The sequence below is a fragment of the Rattus norvegicus genome, chromosome 9, assembly GCF_021556685.1.
Source record: "Rattus norvegicus strain SHRSP/BbbUtx chromosome 9, alternate assembly SHRSP_T2T, whole genome shotgun sequence".
Classification (NCBI taxonomy): Eukaryota; Metazoa; Chordata; class Mammalia; order Rodentia; family Muridae; genus Rattus; species Rattus norvegicus.
This window is the reverse complement of record NC_141542.1, coordinates 128,994,305-129,016,374: the sequence shown is the minus strand read 5'-3', so window position 1 is coordinate 129,016,374 and position 22,070 is coordinate 128,994,305. Positions and strand designations below refer to the sequence as shown.

The 22,070-nt window shown below is 41.4% G+C and overlaps 1 protein-coding gene across 1 annotated transcript; it reads right to left on the bottom strand.

Moving 5' to 3' along the window:
- Positions 1-1,117: 1,117 nt before the first annotated feature.
- LOC134480627 (zinc finger protein 431-like) lies at positions 1,118-18,989 on the bottom strand. Its single transcript, XM_087569072.1, has 4 exons — positions 18,878-18,989; positions 4,987-5,113; positions 4,735-4,795; positions 1,118-3,596 (listed from the first exon to the last, which is right to left on the bottom strand). Exons 1-4 carry the CDS (start codon positions 18,878-18,880, stop codon positions 1,979-1,981), a joined length of 1,809 nt encoding a protein of 602 aa, XP_087425198.1. The 5' UTR covers positions 18,881-18,989; the 3' UTR covers positions 1,118-1,978.
- Positions 18,990-22,070: the final 3,081 nt, after the last annotated feature.

Genomic DNA, 22,070 nt, shown 5'->3' with positions numbered 1-22,070 from the left:
AAATTTGCATATATTTATGTTGGAGATTGGTCTGTGTTTATCTGGTTTCAGTATTAGGCTAATACTAACTTCATAAAGAGTTTGGGGGGCTGGGGATTTAGCTCAGTGGTAGAGCGCTTACCTAGGAAGCACAAGGCCCTGGGTTCGGTCCCCAGCTCCGAAAAAAAAAAACCAAAAAAAAAAAAAAAAAAAAGAGTTTGGTAATGTAACCTTCCTTTGCTATTTAATAGCATAGTTTGAGAAGGATTTCTGTTAGTATTTCATTGAATGTCTGGTAATTTTATTTGGTAAATATTTGACCACAACTTCACTTGTACTGCTTTCTACAAAGCTGCTCAATTTTTTTTTTCTTTTAAGATCTTCACGATTTACTTTTGGTAGGTTATATACATCCAGAAATCTATGTACTTTATTTTAGAGTTTTCTATTTATTGGAATAAATGATTTCTAAGATAAGACCTAATGATTTTTCTGAATTTCATTAATGTAGTAACAACTCTCCTTACCCCTCAATCTATTTAAGTTGAAGCTTTTCAACTTGATTGTTTCTGTATTTGAGGATTTTATGAATACTATATATCATTTTCATCCCTCCCTGTACCACAGCCAACCTCCTCCCATTTCCTTCCCCAAATTCACACTTTTTCCTAACTCTCTAACCCTAAACGCCCCCAACCTAACCCTACCCGTCCAGTCCCTAACCTTAACCCACACCACCCCCCCAACACTTTAACCCTAAACCCTAACTTTCTAGCACTAACTGCACACGCAACCACACTATTCATAATCCCTACCCTTCTAACTCAGCTCGTTTCCAATAGACTCCTGGCATTTACTTTGACCATGTTTTTGAATTGTTAGGTATTTATGCAGATTTCACAAAGACTTTACCGCACTGAGCCCATTTATAAGGCTTTTCTCAAGAATGTTATTTTCTGCATTCACAGGGTTTCAGTGAATGGAAGTATGAATACTTTTGTTATAAGGAGATATAGAAATGTGCAAAGGCTTCACCATATTCAGTACATTCATACTTTCTCCCTAGTGTGGTATCTTTTATGCTGTTTGTGTTAATTTGGGTTTTAATGCTGTGAAAAGATACCATGACCAAGGCAACTCTTAGAAAGGACATTTAATTGTGGGGAGGGGAGGTATACAGATTCAGAGGTTCAGTCTATTATCAAGGTGGAAGAAATGTCCGTGTCCAAGCAGACATGATGCTGGAGGAGAGTTCTACATCTTGATCAGAAGGCAGCCAGAAGACTCTTCTGCCCTGGGCAGAGTTTAAGCATGGGGTCTCAAAGCCCCCCCCCTCCACAGTGACATACTTCCTCAAAGGCCACATCTACTCCAAAAAGGCCATACCTCCTAACACTGCCACTTGCAATGGGCCAAGTATATTTAAACCACCATACCTTTGAAGATCACAGTAAAGGCTTTACTGCATTGGTTACATTCATAGGGTTACTCTTTAGTATGTATGTGTTCTTTTATGTAGTTGGAGTTGGCTTGATTGTGAAAAGGCTTTACCACATTCATTACATTCGTAAGGTTTCTCTCCAGTATGAATTCTTTCATGCCTTTTAAGGACATTCTGACCTACAAAGGCTTTACCACATTGCTTACATTCGTAAGGTTTCACTCCAGTATGTATTCTTTTATGTACTTGGAGATAACGAGGATGTGCAAAGGCTTTACCACATTGATCACATTCGTAAGGTTTCTCTCCAGTATGTGTTATTCCATGCGTTTCGAGATGACTCTGTCGGGCAAAGGCTTTACCACACTGATTGCATTTGTAGGTTTTTTTCCTAGTATGTATTATTTCATGCCTTCTAAGAGTACGATGATGTGCAAAGGCTTTGCCACATTGATGACACACATAGGGCTTCTCTCCAGTATGTATTGTTTTATGTACTTGAACATAACGATGAGATTTGAAGGCTTTACCACACTGATTGCATTTATAGGATTTCTCTCAAGTATGAATCCTTTTATGACTTTGAAGTTCATTACGGCATGTAAAGGCTTTACCACATTGCTTACATTTATAGAGTTCCTCTCTAGTATGTGTGCTTTTATGTGTTTGGAGATGACTGTTTTGTGAAAAGGCTTTACCACATTGATTGCATTTGTAGGGTTTTTCTCCAGCATGCATCATTTTATGCATTTGAAAATTATGGTGACGTGCAAAGGCTTTCTCACATTCATTACATTTGTAGGGTTTCTCTCCAGTATGAATTCTTTCATGCCTTTTAAGATCATTCTGACGTACAAAGGCTTTACCACATCGATTACATTCATAGGGCTTCTCTCCAGTATGTATTCTCTTATGTACTTGGAGATGACTACAATATATAAAGGCTTTACCACACCAATCACACTCATAGGGCTTCTCTCCAGTATGTATTGTTTTATGTACTTGGAGATAACTATGAGATGCAAAGGCTTTACCACACTGATCACATTTGTAAGGTTTCTCTCCAGTATGTGTTATTCCATGCGTTTTGAGATGACTGAGTTGTGCAAAGGCTTTACCACACTGACTGCATTTGTAGGATTTTCTTCCATTATGTATTATTTTATGCATTCTAAGGTTACGAACATGTGCAAAGGCTTTACCACATTGATCACACACATAGGGCTTCTCTCCAGTATGTATTGTTTTATGCACTTGGAGATAACGATGAGATTTGAAGGCTTTACCACACTGATTGCATTCATAGGATTTCTCTCCAGTATGAATCCTTTTATGACTTTGAAGTTCATTACGGCATGTAAAGGCTTTACCACATTGCTTACATTTATAGAGTTCCTCTCTAGTATGTGTGCTTTTATGTGTTTGGAGATGACTGTTTTGTGAAAAGGCTTTACCACATTGATTGCATTTGTAGGGTTTTTCTCCAGCATGCATCATTTTATGCATTCGAAAATTATGGTGATGTGCAAAGGCTTTCTCACATTCATTACATTTGTAGGGTTTCTCTCCAGTATGAATTCTTTCATGCCTTTTAAGATCATTCTGACGTACAAAGGCTTTACCACATCGATTACATTCATAGGGCTTCTCTCCAGTATGTATTCTCTTATGTACTTGGAGATGACTATAATGTACAAAGGCTTTACCACACCAATCACATTCATAGGGCTTCTCTCCAGTATGTATTCTTTTATGTACTTGGAGATAACTATGATATGCAAAGGCTTTACCACACTGATTGCATTTGTAGGATTTTCTTCCAGTATGTATTATTTCATGCCTTCTAAGAGTACGACGATGTGCAAAGGCTTTGCCACACTGATCACACACATAGGGCTTCTCTCCAGTATGTATTGTTTTATGTACTTGGAGATAACGATGAGATTTAAAGGCTTTACCACACTGATTGCATTCATAGGATTTCTCTCCAGTATGAATCCTTTTATGACTTTGAAGTTCATTACGGCATGTAAAGGCTTTACCACATTGCTTACATTTATAGAGTTGCTCTCTAGTATGTGTGCTTTTATGTGTTTGGAGATGACTGTTTTGTGAAAAGGCTTTACCACAATGAGTATTTTCAGACAGTTTCTCTCCAGCATGACATCTTTCATGCCTGCAAAGATGGATAGATGGCACATGTGAAAGCTTTACCATTAAACTAATGAATATAATAAATGGAAATTAATTCTATAATTTGGTCTAATTGTAAAGAAGAATCACATCTTACGGTTGTATCACTTTGTTTACACTCATGGTTTCCCATTCACTATGGGTTGGTAAAAGTGTTATTACATGGCTCACATTTGTACCATCTTCTATCTCTATGAGATTTCTCATATATTTGAAGGGAAATGGAAGAGCTCAGAGCTTTACCACATTGAGTACATTCATATGTTTCCTTTATTGTCAAATATACTACATTTGCATACCTCATCAGCAAAGTGAACCAGGACAAACAGAAAGGGATTTCCACAATCCTAGTATCCCTAGGGATTTTCTGCTAGGTGAGTTTATGGATATATTCCCAATGAAGTTGGGAAACCAACTAATTATAAACTTGTATCACACTGAGAAAGTCTGCTCAAATGTGGACTACTACATATATCTTAATTGTTCTGGGGGTGGGGGGGACATTGCTTCTTTCAATATCCTTGTGCTCACACGGCTTGTATCCATTGTGACACAGGATATAGCTATTAAAATAACAAATGAAATGTTTCCACATTGCATTCATACAGTTTGACTTTTTGTTCATCATAGTCATATGGTATAAGAATTAAGGTTAAAAAAAAAAAAAGAATTAAGGTTTCTCTTGAACAACATTCTTGACTCTCATAGACTGTCCCTCTCACTTAAACTTAACAATGTTACTATATGAGTAATCAGCTTTACTATGATATATTTGCCTGTTAGAAACATAAACTTATCACCTACTCTGTGTGTGTGTCTGGGTGGGTGTGTGTATGTGTGTGTGTGTTATGAGACTAAACAGATTGGCAGGTATACAGAGTAGCTGTAATGTGGCTACGATGGTAAGGCTAAGGCATTGTTTCTTTGTCTTCTTTCTTAGAGGAATGCCTTGCAAAAAACAAGTCAGACACCTGACACTGAGGTACATGGATTTGTGAGAATTTAATAATAAATACACTTAAAGTATTTTTTTTTTACACTGTTGCGTTTCTTTAAAAGTTCGAGGACATACTAACATTTCTTCAGGGGCATATTCATACCAACTTGCACATGAAAATTACCTTCCATGTCTTCTGAAACTTTGACAATGTTCTTCAATAGTATGGTCTTCCCAATTGTAACCTAAAATATAGTACCAGAAAATGTATGATATATTATTGGAAATTAGGCAACATTTAAGTTACTATCTTCAGTGAACCTGATATTTTCACCTCATTCTTCTTTATTCTCAATTGACTTCACAGAAAAGCAACAGTAAAAAAGGAACAGTTGTTTCCTTATTTTAAAAACTGAAAGAAAATTCACTGTCTTACCTATAGCAGTGAGGTTCCTGTAGGTCTCCTGCATCACATCTTTGTAGAGACTCTTCTGTGAAGGATCCAGCAAAGCCCATTCTTCTCGAGTGAAGTTCACATGTACATCATCATAGGTCAATGCATCCTGAAATATCCCATACATGAGTACAACAGAAACCATGATACCAATATCACTGTAAATGTATGCTTCTGGTGCTTCCCCCACTTATTTCTTGACCCAGATGTTCTAATGTTAATTACCAAATCATCTTAGAAGAAAACTGAGTAATAAGGTTCACTTCTGTCATTTCTTTCCTCTTTGAGTGGGATATAGCCTTGCAAGAGAAATGCTAATTAATGGAGAGAGAGAGAGAGGGGGGGGGGGGGGAGAGAGAGAGAGAGAGAGAAAGAGAGAGAGAGAGAGAGAGAGAGAGAGAGAGAGAGGCAGGCGTGCAGTACTGAGCATATAGAGAAATTGTATGAACAATTACTAACTGCAAAAAACATCAAGTGAGCATATAGGCTCATGTCTTTAATCCAAGCACTGAGGAGGCAGAGGCAGGTATATCTGAGGTCTATCCAGGACAGCCAGAGGTACATATTAAGACCCTGTCTCCCCTATGAAAAATCAATCAAACAAACAAGAAAGATAGAAAGGACTCAGAGGTTTTTACTAGAGATCCTACAAAGAATTACATTCACTGAAGTTCTGTATTCTTCTTCCAGAATCTTTAGGTGGCCCAGTTTAAACTGTAACAATAATGAGATCTTACTAAAAGGGAATGAATGTTTAAACAGATAAAAATATTGGCAATGTAAATGTTGATCCTAAATAAGCAACATAGGACAGGAGCTGGCTCATCACTGAGGAGTTTTTGCTGGTCTTAAAAATAATTGGCCTCAATTGCCAGTAGTTAGAAGTGAGCTTTACAACTACTGATTACTCCAAGTTCAGGAATTCTGAAGCCATTTTCTGACTACTATGGGGATTAGACATACATGATGTGCATATTCATTCATACAGGCAAAATATACATATTCATTAAAATAAATCAACACAAGCGCAACAGGTAGGAAAAATGTCATATATCTGCAATCCAATGACTCAGAAAGCTCAGGCAATATAGCCAGGCAGTATGAATGTCATGAATACATGCCACCTGAGAAACAGAATATGCTCTCTGTCAAATTTCAAAATTCATAATGGGGATGAAGATCAACACAGCAGCATATACTTGACATGTGCCAAAACCCACTGTCCAAACCATCAGCCAATAATATAAAAACGAACAAAGAAACAAACAAACAAACAAACAAAAAAAGAGAAAGCTGGGCATGTTGGCCCACATTGAATCCTGGCACTCTGGAGCCAGAGGCAGGTGGACCATTTACATTTGAGGCCGCACGTTCTACATACCTACTTTCAGGACAGCCAGGTCTACATAGAGAAACTTTGTCCTCAAAAAACAAAACAAAATTAAAATTATAAAAAAAAAAACAGGCTTGCAAAATACCTTAGCACTGAATAGTAATTGCTTCAACTGCATCTTATGTGATTTAGGGTTAGAGTGTATAATGCTGAAGGCAAGACAACATAAGAAGGAAGCTGACGGGCTGGAGAGATGGCTCAGCGGTTAAGAGCACCCAACTGCTCTTCCAGAGGTCATGAGCTCAATTCCCAGCAACCACATGGTGGCTCACAACCATCTGTAAAGAGATCCGATTCTCTCTTCTGGTGTATCTGAAGACAGCTACAGTGTACTTATATATAATAAATGAATAAATCTTTAAAAAAAAAAAAGGAAGCTGACTAATCAGGTACAACCACTACACAACACACACAGACACACACACACACACACACACACACACACACACACACACACACACACACACACACCACGCAGCAAATGGGTTGACTCTATAGACACCCAAATGTCATCCCCAATAACTAATCATCTAGAAAGGTTCCTCCTACAAAAGCAGTTCTATTTAGAGAACTGAGTTGGCCAGAGCAAGGCTGACTCCTCCATGACAGGTTGTAAACTGACAGGTTGGGAAACTAGGCCTAAGTTTCTGTTTCCCAGAACTGGAAAAGTCCAAACAAGTCAATTCTAGGAAAACCATTCCTCACAGGCAGCTAATCAGGAGCTTCCAATGACCCTAATAGCCTGCAGCAGCCCATACACTCTTCAAATGCCCCAAATCACTTCTGACACTCTTGATTGCCACATCTTGTAAAATCAGAAAGCAAGTTATATCTTTCCAACATACAAAGGCACAGAATGCCCCTTCCTATTCCAGTAGAGAGGAATGTGTACATAGTGAGGAAAGATTGGACCAAAGCAAGAAACCCAGTAGGACAAACACCAAACCTTGCATCTCTGTCTCAGACACAAGGAGCCTCCGTTTCAAAAGGCTTAGATTGCCCTAACCCTGCAACTTCTCATACATCTCTCAGTTTAGATCCTTGAACTCCCTATATGCAGCTCTCCATGACAGGTGTCTCATAACTTGGGTATCTCTAGATCTTGTGGTCTCAAATGGAACTCAGGCTTCATCCTCAGATTCATCCCATGCACTCTCACAGTGTCCTCCCTCACTGGGGCTCTGACTCTGCCAAACATAGATGGCTGGAACAGTGCTGCCTGAAACCACGGGGGAAGAAGCCATAACCTTATTTTTCCATATTTCTTATTTCCAGAACTTGGGTGCCACGCTTGGACCAGTAGTAGCAGGTTTTATATGAAGTTCCTTCCTGGGTCTAGGAATGACTTTGCCAACTCCCCCTTCCATTAACTGAAGGCTTATCAGGAGGGACTTTTTCTGTTAATTCACCTTCTTAGGCTTCTGTAGTGAGCCATATTGGATTTGGGCCTGGCCATTTGTAGAGCTCAAAGTGGCTACGTGACTCCTGGCCACACATACTCCTCTAACAGCTTCTCCCATGAATTTACGGCACAGGAAGATAACATTCATGGGATGCTTCAGCCTAAGAAAAAATCAGTTATCTCCTCAGTCAACACCCACCTGACCTCATCGCCTGACCTCTTTGCCTCCAGCTATCACTGCCTATACCCTCATCTCCCCCTCCTTCATGTTTCACAAAGGTCACTCCCCCTACCTGAAAGCCTTAAAAGCTGTAACATTCATCCCAATAAACAAGACCTTGACAATAGAATCTTGATTGGTCTCCTTCTTCTCTTCACCCTCATTTGGCCCACAGGTAGAAAGCCTCTTCTGGACCCTGAATAACTGGGTCCCCGCTGGGGGGGACAGGCTTCCAATCCTGAGCAAAGCCCTTCTCTTTAATGGTGATAATCTCTTTGAAAATTCATGCCTCTGTCTCAGCATTTGGCTGCCATGTGTAACTTCCCAGGGCTGCTTTTCTCTACAAACCACAGACTTTGCATTTATTTCTGCTCAACTTGTTGTTTTTTTCCTGTAGTCCAGAATGAGTTACTAGTAATAATCATCTAACAGATTCAATATTTCACCTGAGAAATGTAGCTAATTGTTTTTTAATTCTGCCTTACTCAATTTCTCAGAGCATGGGCGGAATAAGAAAGATTTGGGGTCAAAATACAGCATAAATGACCTCTAGCTAAATTTGTCACGGAATCTATTTTCCACTGAAATCCGATGACCTCAACTTCTGACTGCATTACTTGCATGACTCCAGTCTTCCAGGTGTACACCAACAGCCGACTAAGCTCTGAATACAGCTTTCTATGCTGATTGCCATCTCAAGCCTTGATATTTACCAGGTTCCTCCAAGGGAGAACATTTCTAGTTTCTCTAATTTCTGTCAGCAACAAAATAACCTTTTTTTTTTCTTCTAACTTGCTACTCTCCTACTTTGATTCAATTCTCTAACCAAAAGCATCTCAGCAAATAAACCAGTTCACTTGTTTGGTCCAATAACATGACAGCCATCAGGTTGGGAGCTTAGGATAGAAACTCAAACTTCAAGAAAAGGCAAAAACCATGAACAAATCTTGTTTCCTGCTTGGTCACTGTCTCAGACTTACCCCAGCTCTCTTATCCAGCCCAGGCCCACTTGCTTAGGGATCCTGCCTCAGGGATCCTCAGTGTAGAGCCTTCCCACATCAATCATCACAACACAATCTCTCACTGATACAGCATCCAGACATTTTGATGAGGGCATGCCCTCAAGTGAGAGCCCGTCAGATGATTGTAAATGTTCACAACTGAAGCTAACTAGGACAAATATAGGCAATAATATATCAGAAAGTTTAAAAAACCCAAATCAAATGTGTTAACAATATCATTTAAGTAGCAAAAACCAACAAACAAACCACACACACACACACACACACACACACACACACACACACACACTCAAACACAATATAAGTGGTGAATAAAGCTACAGGTGTGTGTGTGTGTGTGTGTGTGTGTGTGTGTGTGTGTGTGTGTGTGTGTGTTTCATCCCGCAGGCTTTCGCCCGATTCTCGGTACCGTGTCAGTGCTGGCGCCGACAACAAGTGACAAGTCATGCTGGTAAGGATGTAGAGAATGGGTAAAAGCTCTCCATTGTTAGTAGGGTGCAAACTAATACTGCCACTATGGAAATGAGCATTTCCTCAGAGTCCTGGTGCCTCAGAACCCTGAGAATCCATCTATCTCAAATCACAGCTATAAAGCTCTTGGGCATCTATCTAAAAGGTGCTCCACCCTACCACAAGGACATTTGCTCAACTATGTTCATAGCACATTTATTCATACTTGCCAGAACCTAGAAACAACCTAAAAAGTACTTCAACTGAAGAATGGGTTGAAGGACCCTGGTTCTTACTGAAGCCTAAGCGCTGTCAGGAGGCTTGGTCTGGTGGAAAGTAGGTAGGTTATGGGGATCCTAAGGGCTTTTGCCAGCTTTACATCAACTGCCTCCGGTCAAGGCTAGGACAAGTTCCATTCTCCACCCACAGTTCTTGGGAGGAGCATGGACATTCTTGAAAATCCTGCAGAATGTACTGATAGTAGCCTGACCCTCTGGTCCCAGATGAAGAGCTCAAACGCATGCCATATAAGTTTGAACTGTAAACCTGCTAATATAACCTGTACCTCTCAAAGTATAAAAACTGCTTGTCACAGCCATTGGGGTCCCCTTCCAGTCACTTGCTACGAGGGGCTGATTGAAGCTTGACCCTGACACACCCGAAAAGAAACTCTTGCCTTTGTATCAAACTCCACTCTCCTGGGTCACTTGGGGAATCTCCTGGTAGTTAAGACTCACTTTGAGCCTTACGGGGTAAACAAAAAATGTGGTACATTTATCACCCATCTGATTAAAAAGATGACATCATGAATTTACAGGCAAGTAAATGCAACTAAAGAAATCACACCCAGAATGACAAACATGGCATGCATTTACTTACAAGTGGATATTACCTATTAGGTAAATAGTAATAAACCCAGAGAGGCTAGTTAAAGAGGTGGGCTCTAGGGAGGAAGCACAGATCTCTTTCTAGAGGGGAAATAGAATAATTTCTGTGAGTAGACCAGAGTTTGATGGGAACAGGATTAGGGAGGATCAGTTGAGGGGGATGCAGGGGAAAGTACAATGCAGGTAGAAACAGCTGGAATTAGGGGTTATTTGGGAGTTAGTGTAGAAATCCAGTACAATGACAACTTCCTGGATGACCAGGGTGACCCTAATGAAAACTACTGGTAATGGAGGATATGGAGTCTGAAGGGACCATCCTTTGACACCAGGCAGGGCTTCAACGTTGGTAATAAGTTACATTTGGTTGAGCTGTTGGCCAAGGAGGTCCCATGAGCTCCTTCAACAATCCTTGCTGATGCAAGGACAAACTTTGCTCTCAGATAACTGACAGCAGGGACTGATCATTAAGGACAAATTCGACACACTTCACTGAAGGCAGAGGTCAAGGGAATACAAGCTTGGAGCCTTCACCCCTGTGTTCTAGTCTCTTTGAGGAGAGAAGGTACTCTACAGGCTAAAAGGAAGAAAGAGAAACCTGGAAACCCCCCTCCGCCCCCAACACCCATACACACCTACAATTGGTCCTTCCTAAGATGTGCTGGGGCATGATGGTAACAAACGTGTTTGAGTGGCCAACCAATGTTTGGTTTAACTTGAGGCCCTTGATATGAGAGGGAACCCATGACTAACACTGACTGGATTTCTAGGAATCTTACAGAAACTTAAATGGCAAGCATAGAGACAGCATGGGTCTATGCCAGGTCCTCTGCTGATATGTTATGGCTGTTAGCTTGGTGTCTTTGAGGGACTCCTAACAGTGGAAGCAGGTGTAACTCTGATTCGTTGGCTTGATCTTGAGATTTTTCCTATCAGGTTGCCTTGTCCAATATGAAGGCTTTCACCTTGTCTTTTTCTATCTTGTTTTGTCTGTTAGGTCTGCTCCTTTTTGAAGAGGAAATGGGTGGGGGGGTGGACCTTGGGGAAAGGATAGAAATGAGGGGTAGTTGGGAGTGCAGGTTGGGGAAACAGTGGTCAGGATATATTATATGAGAATCTACCCTCATATAAAAACTTAATTCGGGCTGGAGAGATGGCTCAGCGGTTAAGAGCACCCGACTGCTCTTCCAGAGGTTATGAGTTCAATTCCCAGCAACCACATGGTGGCTCACAACCATCTGTAAAGAGTTCCAAAGCCCTCTTCTGGTGTATCTGAAGACAGCTACAGTGTACTTATATATAATAAATAAATAAATCTAAAAAAAAAAAAGAAAAAAAAACTTAATTCAATATTGTTTAAATGAAAGGCAAAGAAGGGAAGCTATAGTGAACAAAGAAAAGCAAATTCGTAAAGATAGGGACAGCAAGATTGTGATACATACAGTACTTGCTCTATCTTTGTCCACAGTGACTATCACATAGGAATGTAAAAATACCTGGAAGGCTTACTTCCTCCTTCTGATAATCTAGGCCTAGTCATGGAAGCTTATAGCTTCTGTACAATCTTATCTAGGTCTAGAATGATGGGGCATAGGCATGGGCGATTTAACAAAAGACACAGACTAGGGTCATTTGTGCTAAGAAAATGCCAAAGCTTTACTGAGGTTCACAGAATATACACCCCAAGTTCACTGGGTGGAGAATTCCAGGAAGCACAGTGGAAAAATAGGTTATGCCCTCAGGACAAAAACAGGAACAAAAATCAGGAATTGGGTGTTACTGCCCAGGTGCCAAACAGAAAGATCAAGATGTTCTTTTGTTAGGAACTAAAGCTTCCACATGCATCAGCAAGGCTCAGCACTGGGCAAACACTGAGGGGGCTCAGTAGAGTTGGGCACTTGAGTGTTTTCGCCATCAGAGACTTAACTGTTAAATAATCACCCTTTCTTCTTCTTTCTGAACTCTGCCTGGTCAACTGTGCTCTTCTAGCTCTTACTCTTCACTCTAACCAATTCAAATTGCTTCTTTCACTTCTAACTGAATTGCTATGCTTGGCCTCAAATGAACTCTAGTAAACTGCTCTCTTCTTATTCTCTTGCTCATTTTCTCTTTTTCTGTCTTTAGCCTGCCTCTCTCTGTAAAATTCTCCAGGTAAAACTGCCTCCTCCTCTTACCCTCTGTGCTGCTTCCTCTTATATTGCCTCTTTTCCCTCTTCTCTTAAGAGTTGGGCATATCCTATTCTGTCAGATCTTTCCCTGATTCATCATTTTTTCACCCACTCAATTATACATTACTTACGAACATGAGCGCTTCCTTCAAAAACGATGTTTACCTTCATCGTTTGAGAGCAAAGGTGTGTACTAAGGGCTGAGCCATACCAGTTAGAAACAGCTCCCCCCCTAACCCTGCCTCCAGCAAATTGGACAGTCTCTGGGTTCACAATATGATCAAATACTCTGCAACACAGGAGTTCATGACAAGCTCATCTTGGGGCCAGTCTATATCTGTGAAAACAGAAGTTTTGTTCTCAGCAATGTGAAATATATATCACACAGGAAACAAAAGCAATCACTTTCTTGTGTTAGCTTTCACTAGTTTAGAGTGTGGAATTATAATGCTTTTCATTTCATTCCAAAGGAATACTCATAATTGTTCTTAAGAAAAAATATTGTTTCAATAACTATTCAAACAGAAATAAATGAGATGCTGCACAAAATCGCTACATGAACTATATTATGCATTAAGCCTAAATAAACCAATGTATAAAAATATTAAATGTTTAAACGCTTTCTCCAAAGCAAAAATGAAAGTGTTACCATCAAAGTTACTGAAGGCAGAGAAAACAAAGAGCCAAGTCAGTTATCTAAGACTTTTACATGTTTGTTCAACTCTAATTTATCGTTACTATTTAAACTCAAACAAAACAGTCAATGTGGTTCTTTTTTTCTTTTTTTATTTCTTTTCATTTTTTCGGAGCTGGGGACCAAATCCAAGGCCTTGCGCTTCCTAGGCAAGCACTCTACCACTGAGCTAAATCCCCAACCCCTTCAATCTGTTTCTTAACCTCCTTTTTACTTCTTCATGCAGCATGACTCATTGGCAGAGGGCTCTCATGCCATCCAAATAAAGCCACTTTCTGCATTTTTATAGCATACTACAATAGCACATTTGCTTCTCATCTATAACAACTCTTGGTACAGAAAGCTTGATATTTCATTTCTCTTCTCCACATAATGTTCTAAATAAACATTAGGAAAAAAAAAACCTTAGAAGTAGATTTTTTCAGCTGAATTCTCTGCTTTCTGCCCATCTATAGGAATTTGGCGGGAATTTGACCATGGACTAGGACTTAGGAAATAGGTTCAGGTAAGAATATTTTCATTTGGGCTAGTACCAGCCCTTTTCTCTTGTTAAACTAATGACCCCCTAGAAACAATGATCACAGGTCTTTGTGCCTTGTTTGTTCCTTGACCTAGAATTGACCTTATTATTTGCTTGTACTAAAAATGGTAGAAAAGCAGACTGGGAAAAATAGACCCGCTTCAGCCTCAGCACTGGCTAGAATCATGCTATATATTGTCTAATTTTCTTTTTCCTTTCAATCCTCACTCCCTCCCTTGAGACCCTGTTGACTGAGTGAGCTCGCTTGGTCACCCTTCATTTTCAAGTGCTACCTACAATGTTGACAACATGGTTCAAGCTCCCATATCCATCTGATAATGAGTGCATTAAAGGTTAAAATTATACGAGAGAAAGAAATGGGTTGATAATGCTTAAGCTATAATTACATGCTGTTTTATGACCAATAAAGCACTGACTGTGAGAGTCATTACAAGTGCATAATCCTTTATCCACTCCTTTAACCCAAGGCACCCTAGGTCGCCTAGAGGCACCTAGCTGGTCCTCAACAAATGAGCATTGATGTTATTTTCATATTTAGGCAAGTATGAATACAACTGCAAGAAACATGAGCATTCTGGTACTTTTTAAAACCAATTTCAAGTGCATGGAAACTATACTGAGAAGACTGCTGGGATCCATGGCAATTCTGTCATTTTCATGAGAAGTAAGTGTTGGTATGAGGAATCGGCTTTATGGTTGCAGGTTGTCTCCAAACCCAGCGATAGAAGTGACATCACCCAGAGGTGAAAAGGGACCTGTGCATCCCTTGTCATATATTTCCAGTGTCCTCCTAGCCAATCTCCTACCCTCACCTGCAAGAAGTTATGTCCCTACCCAAATAAAAAGCCAACCCTTCCTGACCTTCGCCCCTTCTTTCTCTTTTCCTCCTTTGTCTCCTCCCCTCCTTTGTGCATCCCCCATCCCCAGCACCAATGAAAGTCTCTCACGTGGAACCGTACTGGCCAGGTGTGGTCTGTCTGGGCACGAGCCTCGATTCCAATACAACACTCCGTAGGATGGGGATTGCTTGGGTGAAGGTATTACGTACACATGTATCAGAATACACATGTTAAACATGCACAATTTTATATCAACTATAGAAACACAGTATTAACTAGTTTTAGTAGGTATCTATGGAAAATCCCAACCTACTGCTATCAGACTTTAGTGCTAAGACACAATCCTGTGTCACATCCAGATTCATTGTCCAATTCTGGACCATGCTTTATTTTCACTCTTTTGTTTTCTCAATTAAGTCATACTTATAAAGACCTTGTCTACGTGACCCTAAGGATGAATTCTGTGTCACTAAAGTCTACACTAAAGTCCTCTTTCTATGGCTTTGGACATTATTTCATATCAGTTTCAGTTTCGCACACATACTATATAGCTTGCTAAATGAATTATTATGGAGAATATCTTTTACCAAGTTATATAACTGTAAACAACACCATTATAGTGATGTTAAAAAAGGAATGATGGGTATGTTCAATTTGCAGCAAAATTCAAAATTTAAAGAAAACGTCTAATAATATATAACAGGACAGCTGATTTCAAAGCTATTTGCCATGTGAAAAAAACCTCAGAACCATCAACAGGATTACGAAGAAATAGTACACATTTTGGCACAATGGAGATTCCATCTGTACTTATCAAAGAGCTACAACGATCAAAAGTTTTAGCACATTTGTGAAAAAGGGAGATGTAGAGAAAAAAAGGCAAGAACATAAGCCCCAAATTATAGTCAAGTTTTAATCAAAAGACCTAAGGAAACTCAGCCAGGAAAAATGTGAACTTGACCAATATTACCTATGATTGCATGTGTATTCAAATGGAAAAAACACAGACGTCCCAACTCCCACAAGAATAACTCAAACTGACCCCTAAACTGCTATATTTCTGACTCTCCGGCCACTACTGGCCCCACACTCTAGAGCTCTCTGTGTGGAGGTGGTAAGAAAGGAGGGTTATGGCTCTGCGGCTCCCAATGCCCCTGTGTGATCTCACACAAACCCAGCCCCCCGAACCCACACACAAACGAAGGTTGAAGAATAACTTAATGTCTGCTTCCACATGATGCCATGTGGATTTTAGTAATGATGTAGAATCTGCCCTGCCCACCTACACCCCACCCTGCACACCTGAGAAACCTCTGCATCTCAGAAACTCCTTTTGGACTCTGGAACTGAATTTCCCTGAATCACTCCATTCACTGTGACTGCTGATAGTGGAAAGGTAAAAGGATTTTAACCAAGTATTGCCAAAGGATGATTCTCATAACCTCATCCCTATATTCTGTGCATATTTTGGAGAATTGTTTGTTAACTTGTAGCTTTGCTTTCTATGGCACTGTGAGGCATAAAAATTATGAAAAACAAACTCGAGGCAGCTGTATTAACCAGCAGTCCCCCCAAATCTAACTCTTGGCTTTTCATCTACACTACCCCCAGCAGAGACTGTTCGACTCACGCTGCTGGGTCGAGTACAAGGAACTAGATTCAAGGATCTTTTTCTCCTCCATCCTTGTTTTTCTCCTATCTGGTGTTAGGGGGTGAAACGAGGGTGGGGGGGAGGGAGGCTGAGGAGGGGGATTAAGAGTGGGGAAAAAGAAACCACAAAGTAGCAAAGACCAGCAAAGATCCAGTTAGCTGGGTCTAAAATGCTAAAAGAGGATCTAGCCTAGGTAGATTTTACAGTCCATGTATGCTGTCACCCTTAAGTTTGTTTTAGGTTCAGGTTCCAGGTTTTTTTTTTGTTTGTTTGTTTGTTTGTTTGTTTGTTTTTTTCCGGAGCTGGGGACAGAACCCAGAGCCTTGTGCTTGCTAAGCAAGCGCTCTACCACTGAGCTAAATCCCCAACCCCCAAGTTTTTTTTTTCTTAAGATTTATTTATTTTATTTATATGTTAGTACACCGCCATGGTTCCCTTCAGACACTTCAGAAGAGAGCATCCCATTACAGATGGTTGTGAGCCACCAAGTGGTTGCTGAGAATAGGATCTCTGGAAGAGCAGTCAGTGCTCTCAACTGCTGAGCCATCTCCCCAGCCCATTTTTTTTCCAGGTTAAGTTTTGAACAATTTAAATATAAACTGGAGGCTACAAGTCTGGCCACTTAGATAGGCCATTTACACAGCAAACATTTCCGGGATGTTTCTTAAGGACACCAGTGCCCTAAAACAGTAGGTTAGTGACAGTGTCCTAAGTGGAAGGTCTCAGATGAAGAAAAACATAGGAAAAGGAGAAGCTAGAAAGTATAAAAGCTGGGGTGGGGGTGGGGGGCGAGGGTCTTAAGCTAAGACATTAAGAAGAATGTCACCTTGTATATGGTTTACATGAGGGAAATGGAAAGAAACGGGAGACATCTATGAAGTCAGCAGAAAGATTAAACTATGAAGTTAGCAGAAACATCATATAAGGGGACACACTCAGGAAAAGTCTAATCAAACAGTGCTGCACAAGGAACTCAGCGTATTTCAAAAATATTCCTTACCAAGCCTATTTTGGCCTTGGCACCCATAGCCCCATAAGGTGGGAAGTGTTGTTGTAAAAATATAAAAATAAAGAGGGTATTGTTGGTCTTTTATCCCGCTAGGTATCTAGGGAAAAACACATCCCAGCCGCACACTTTCCTACACTCAAACCCCCACATAAAGAACACACAACACAAAAATCTTAGATCCAATTGGTAAGGTATAATTGCCGACTTAACCATACACAGCCCGGTACCAACCATCCCTTAGGAACATTGATAAAAACCTGTAAATACACAGCAGAATCTTAACATCACCTGCCATGGCTTCTCCAGCTTTCCTCTCTCCTCCTCTCTGTCCTGGTCTCCTCCTCTTCTTTCAAACTTCTCTCCCACCCATCCTTCCTTGTCCTCCAAAGACAGGCCTCCTTCTATCCCATACCTGCCCCTCCCCTGTACTTTACAGATTCAATGGGGAGGTGGTTGCTGTGAAGTCACCTGAGTTCTGAGTAGGTGACTAGGCAGCAGTCCTTGGGGCAATGGAATTAGCATCAAAACACAGATAACTTCAGGGAAAACCACAACAGGCAAGAGTGGTTTTCTCAGAATCTTAAGCAACCCCTCCCAAATGCCCTGGCCCCAAGCATATTCCTGGTTTTAGGGGAGCTGTTTGATCTCCATATCCAGGGACCCAGGGAAAGCTCCCAAGGACTAGGTCCTAGATGGTTACTGGTTCTGCCAAACATGTCCCTGAGTCTCAGAAGGAGCTCAAACTCGGGGACCTCAGGAAAAGGAGGGAAAGCGTAGCTTGATCAGGACAGCACTCAATAAAACAGTGTTTTGTTGTTTTACCTTTTCTAATGGTTGTCACCGGATGTCATCTTGCCCATGTGGCGAACTATGCTTTTCTCAAGAAGAAAACTAAACCTTTATGGCACACCAGGCCTCACTATTGACTGTGATCCTGTAATGCCCCACTGATCAGCTTGTTAGAGGCCTGCTCTTTGATATGGAGATGGGCCTAGTGGCTGGTTGCTAATCAGGGCCTGGTGCCATATTTCTGGACAATCCTGGTGAACAAACTTGTGTATCCTAGCATCCTAATCTCTAACAGGCCTGGTTAGCTTACTACTTACACGTGGGGTGTTTTGCAGGCAGTCCTCTCTCAGCTAAATTCTACTTGGTGTGCCTTGCTATCTCCTAAACTTTAGCAAATCGTTTACATCATCAATTCTACTCTTACATTACAGCTTGATATTGGATTGCTACCCAGCACATGAGATGCCTTCCACAACCCCCACAAAATAACTCCAAATGGATCTTACACCTTAATGTTAAAAGCTAAGAACAGAACTGTACAAACCAGGCTTCTGAGTTTGGAATCACGCCAAGGATCTTTCCATACACAAGCGAAATGCTCTGCACAATTGCAGCCCCTACAGGGAAGTTATTCAGAAACTGCCGCTGGGTCTAGTGAGTGGCTAAGACCTCACCAGTAGCCGCGGATTCCCACTCAGCCCCGGGAAAGACCCACCACACCAGCTCCCACTGCTCATCCCCTGCCTTCTGCCCGCCCACCCGCCCGCCCCCCACCCTCCTGCCCCTTTGTGTGCAGTGACCCTGTGCTCACCATGTCGCAACTTCGGAGCTTGCCTGAACATGCCTCACAGAATCCAAACACAGGACACAGAGCACAGCAGCCAGGACCATTTAAGAAGGCTTAGCTACTACGCGAATACTACACCAAGGCACCCGGAAAAGCCCGCCTTCTCTTCTAACTGGCAGGTCCAGTTAAGACTCTGATTGGCCAGTCGTCTTGAGTGACTTGAGCACTTCCTTAAGAGTTAGAGTGAGCTGAAGGTACAGTGAGGATACACAGTTCCAGACCCAAGCAACTAGCCTAGGGCCAGACCTTTTCCAGATCCAGAGGAATTTGCATTTCACTAGCACTTGTGCCTGTCCTCCAATAGCGTTCTCATCTGTCTCCCCGCCCAGCCCTAGGAAGGACCCACCTCGCCAACTACCACTGCCCAGCCACTTGCTCCTCCCTTCCCCGCACGTTGACCCTGTGCTCACCCGGTCCTCACTTCAACCTGCACTCAGCTCACAACATTCAGTAGTCTCTTTCCCTTCCGCTTCCTGGAATCAAGGTATACAGCTTGCATAATCCCTGGTACTCAACTTGCAGTGGTGTTATTAATCTGTCCCACAAGTGGAAGGGTGCCCAAGATATTAACACTTAAAGGGAGATTTGAGAAAACAAGAGTTTTCTTTGTGGCTGTTGGGATTCAGACCTGACAATCAGCTGACCTTCATATATTTAACACACCAAAGCTGTCTGGGCCTCCAGGTTCTCCCAGCACTCCTCAGTCCCCACCTGTAACAGGGCCTGTCTGGCATACCCCACCTTGTACCTTGAACTTTCCAGCGCAGGGGTCCAGTTTTCCCTTCCCCAGAAGCTCTTCCTATATAATCCAGAAATTTTGTTCTCTTTGTCTTTCTGTTTCTCTGCCTCTCTCTCCCTCCCCCTCCCCTTTCCATCCTTCTCTCTCTTCACTCCACCTTCCCTCTCACCGCCCCCCCCCCCCCATTACTTCATTTTTCTCTCCTTTCTTGCCTTGCTCACCTTTCTTTCTCCCCACCCTTCGTTATCCTTACTCCCCATATCGACTTTTCTGACCTCTTTGGGACTAGTGAACTCTTATCCTTGGGATCAGTGAGCCCACTAGAGAATTGCCCCCAATAAGTCTGAAAACACTCTAATTTGGCATGCGTTGAATCCTTCGTGCTGGGCTTAGGTAAACTGCAGCTAGTTTTCACTGGTAGGTACTGGAACCCTGGGAGACAAACCTTGAGGAACACTACTGTTAGCCAGCACATCCTCTTCAGTGGGAAGATAAGCACACATTCACACACAGAACTGTTTTAGTAAAGGTTCTCTAGATGAACAGACCTGATAGGATGAATCTCTGCATGTTGAAAGCAGATTTATTAGAATTTTCACATCGTTAGTCCAACGATGGCTAACGTGGCATGCACAGGGATAGGGAAACCTATACGTGAACATAGCCAGACTCCTTCAGTAAAATCCCACTGCTTATTTTCTTGAAGGAAATCATTCCTTTGGAAATGACTCCTGTTCTATCCTTGCTTGTAATGGAGGGGGCGGGGGGATGTCTTTCTCAGTTCTTCTGTCTTGTCTTACATATTGGCTATTCCTTGTATTCAAACTGACTACATGTAGAATTTACTAAAACTGAAAGAGATTGGGTACAGTGTGGGGATTTCTCTTAATCATAGCTTTGAAATGTGAAAACCCTTTTTTAATCTAGATTTTTTGAGTTGTTAAGATCCACCTTTACTCTAGCCCACAGATTCTAGTGACAGCATACATATATAGAGAAAGATGTTACCTCATTCTCTTTGTCTCCTTACCTTACCTCTGGCTAGCAAGTTCTTTCTTCCTTTTCTTCTTTCTTTCTTTCTTCTTTCCTTTTCTTTTTTTTTTCTTTTTTCTTTTTTTCGGAGCTGGGGACCGAACCCAGGGCCTTGTGCTTCCTAGGCAAGCGCTCTACCACTGAGCTAAATCCCCAACCTCTCTTCTTTCCTTTTCTTTTTCTGGCATTAAAAAGCCTACTTCTTTGAAACTCTGGTATATACTGAAGATAGACAGACATCCAGCCACATAGACTGAAGCACACTGGATTCTTCAACTTTCCTTTGGTAGACAGTCACTGTTAGTGAGACATTCTAGTAAATCCGCTTTCAACATGCATACAGAGATTCATTCTATCAGTTCTGTTCATTTATAGAATCTTTAGTAATATAGCCGTGTGTGCATGCGTGGTTTTTGTTTTGTTTTTCCACCTTTCCACTGAGGAAGATGTCCCAGCTAACAACTGTTATCCACGGTGTTTGTCCTCTGTTTCCTGCTTTTCTCCCAGGCTTGTCTCAGACCTACCAGGTGAGAAGTAGCTGCAGTTTACCTGAACCCAGATGAAGTCACAAGGCTCAGGGAAATTGCAATGCTAGAGTAGATAGGTTGTGTAAAACCTAATCCTCCACAATGGGAAGGCCCACAAGATATGCCCTTCACGACTCCTATAAGACGCAAACTGGTGAGAGAGGCACCACACATTTGAAAAGTGTTGTTCTTGCCCTTTTCTGTGTGCCATACCTTAGGGTTGGAGATGTTGCTCAATTAGATGAATTGAATTCAATGCTGCAATGGGCCAGGTGGCAGCATTGAATGGCAAGAGACAAGGCAAACGTAGTTATTATACTAGTCAGAGTAGACAAAACAACGTTTATAATGACATAGCCTTTAATATCAGCACAGGAGAGGTGAAATTTACAATGGCATGATTCATTCGGATCTTTGGTAGTGCCTAATCAGACATGGTGTTTCCAGGCAGGAAAAGGATAAGAAGCTTACTGCAGGGGTTGGGGATTTAGCTCAGTGGTAGAGCGCTTGCCTAGGAAGTGCAAGGCCCTGGGTTCGGTCCCCAGCTCGAAAAAAAGAACCAAAAAAAAAAAAAAAAAAAAAAAAAAAAAAAAAAAAAGAAGCTTACTGCATATCTGTTTTATCTCTATAAGCAGACAAATTCTCAAACAAATCAAAGAGAGGCTACATTGGATCCTGGCAAAAGGCAATCTTGGCCAGTAAATCAATTTCCAGACTTGAGTAGGTTTGCAGATCCAAAACCCCTTGAATGAAGAGGTGGCCAGGTTCCCCAGAGGAAGGATCTTGATAAGACACCTAAAAATTTTGCTATTAGCCTCTTTCCAGTTCTTCCCCAGAGAGACCTACAGCCCTTTACAAG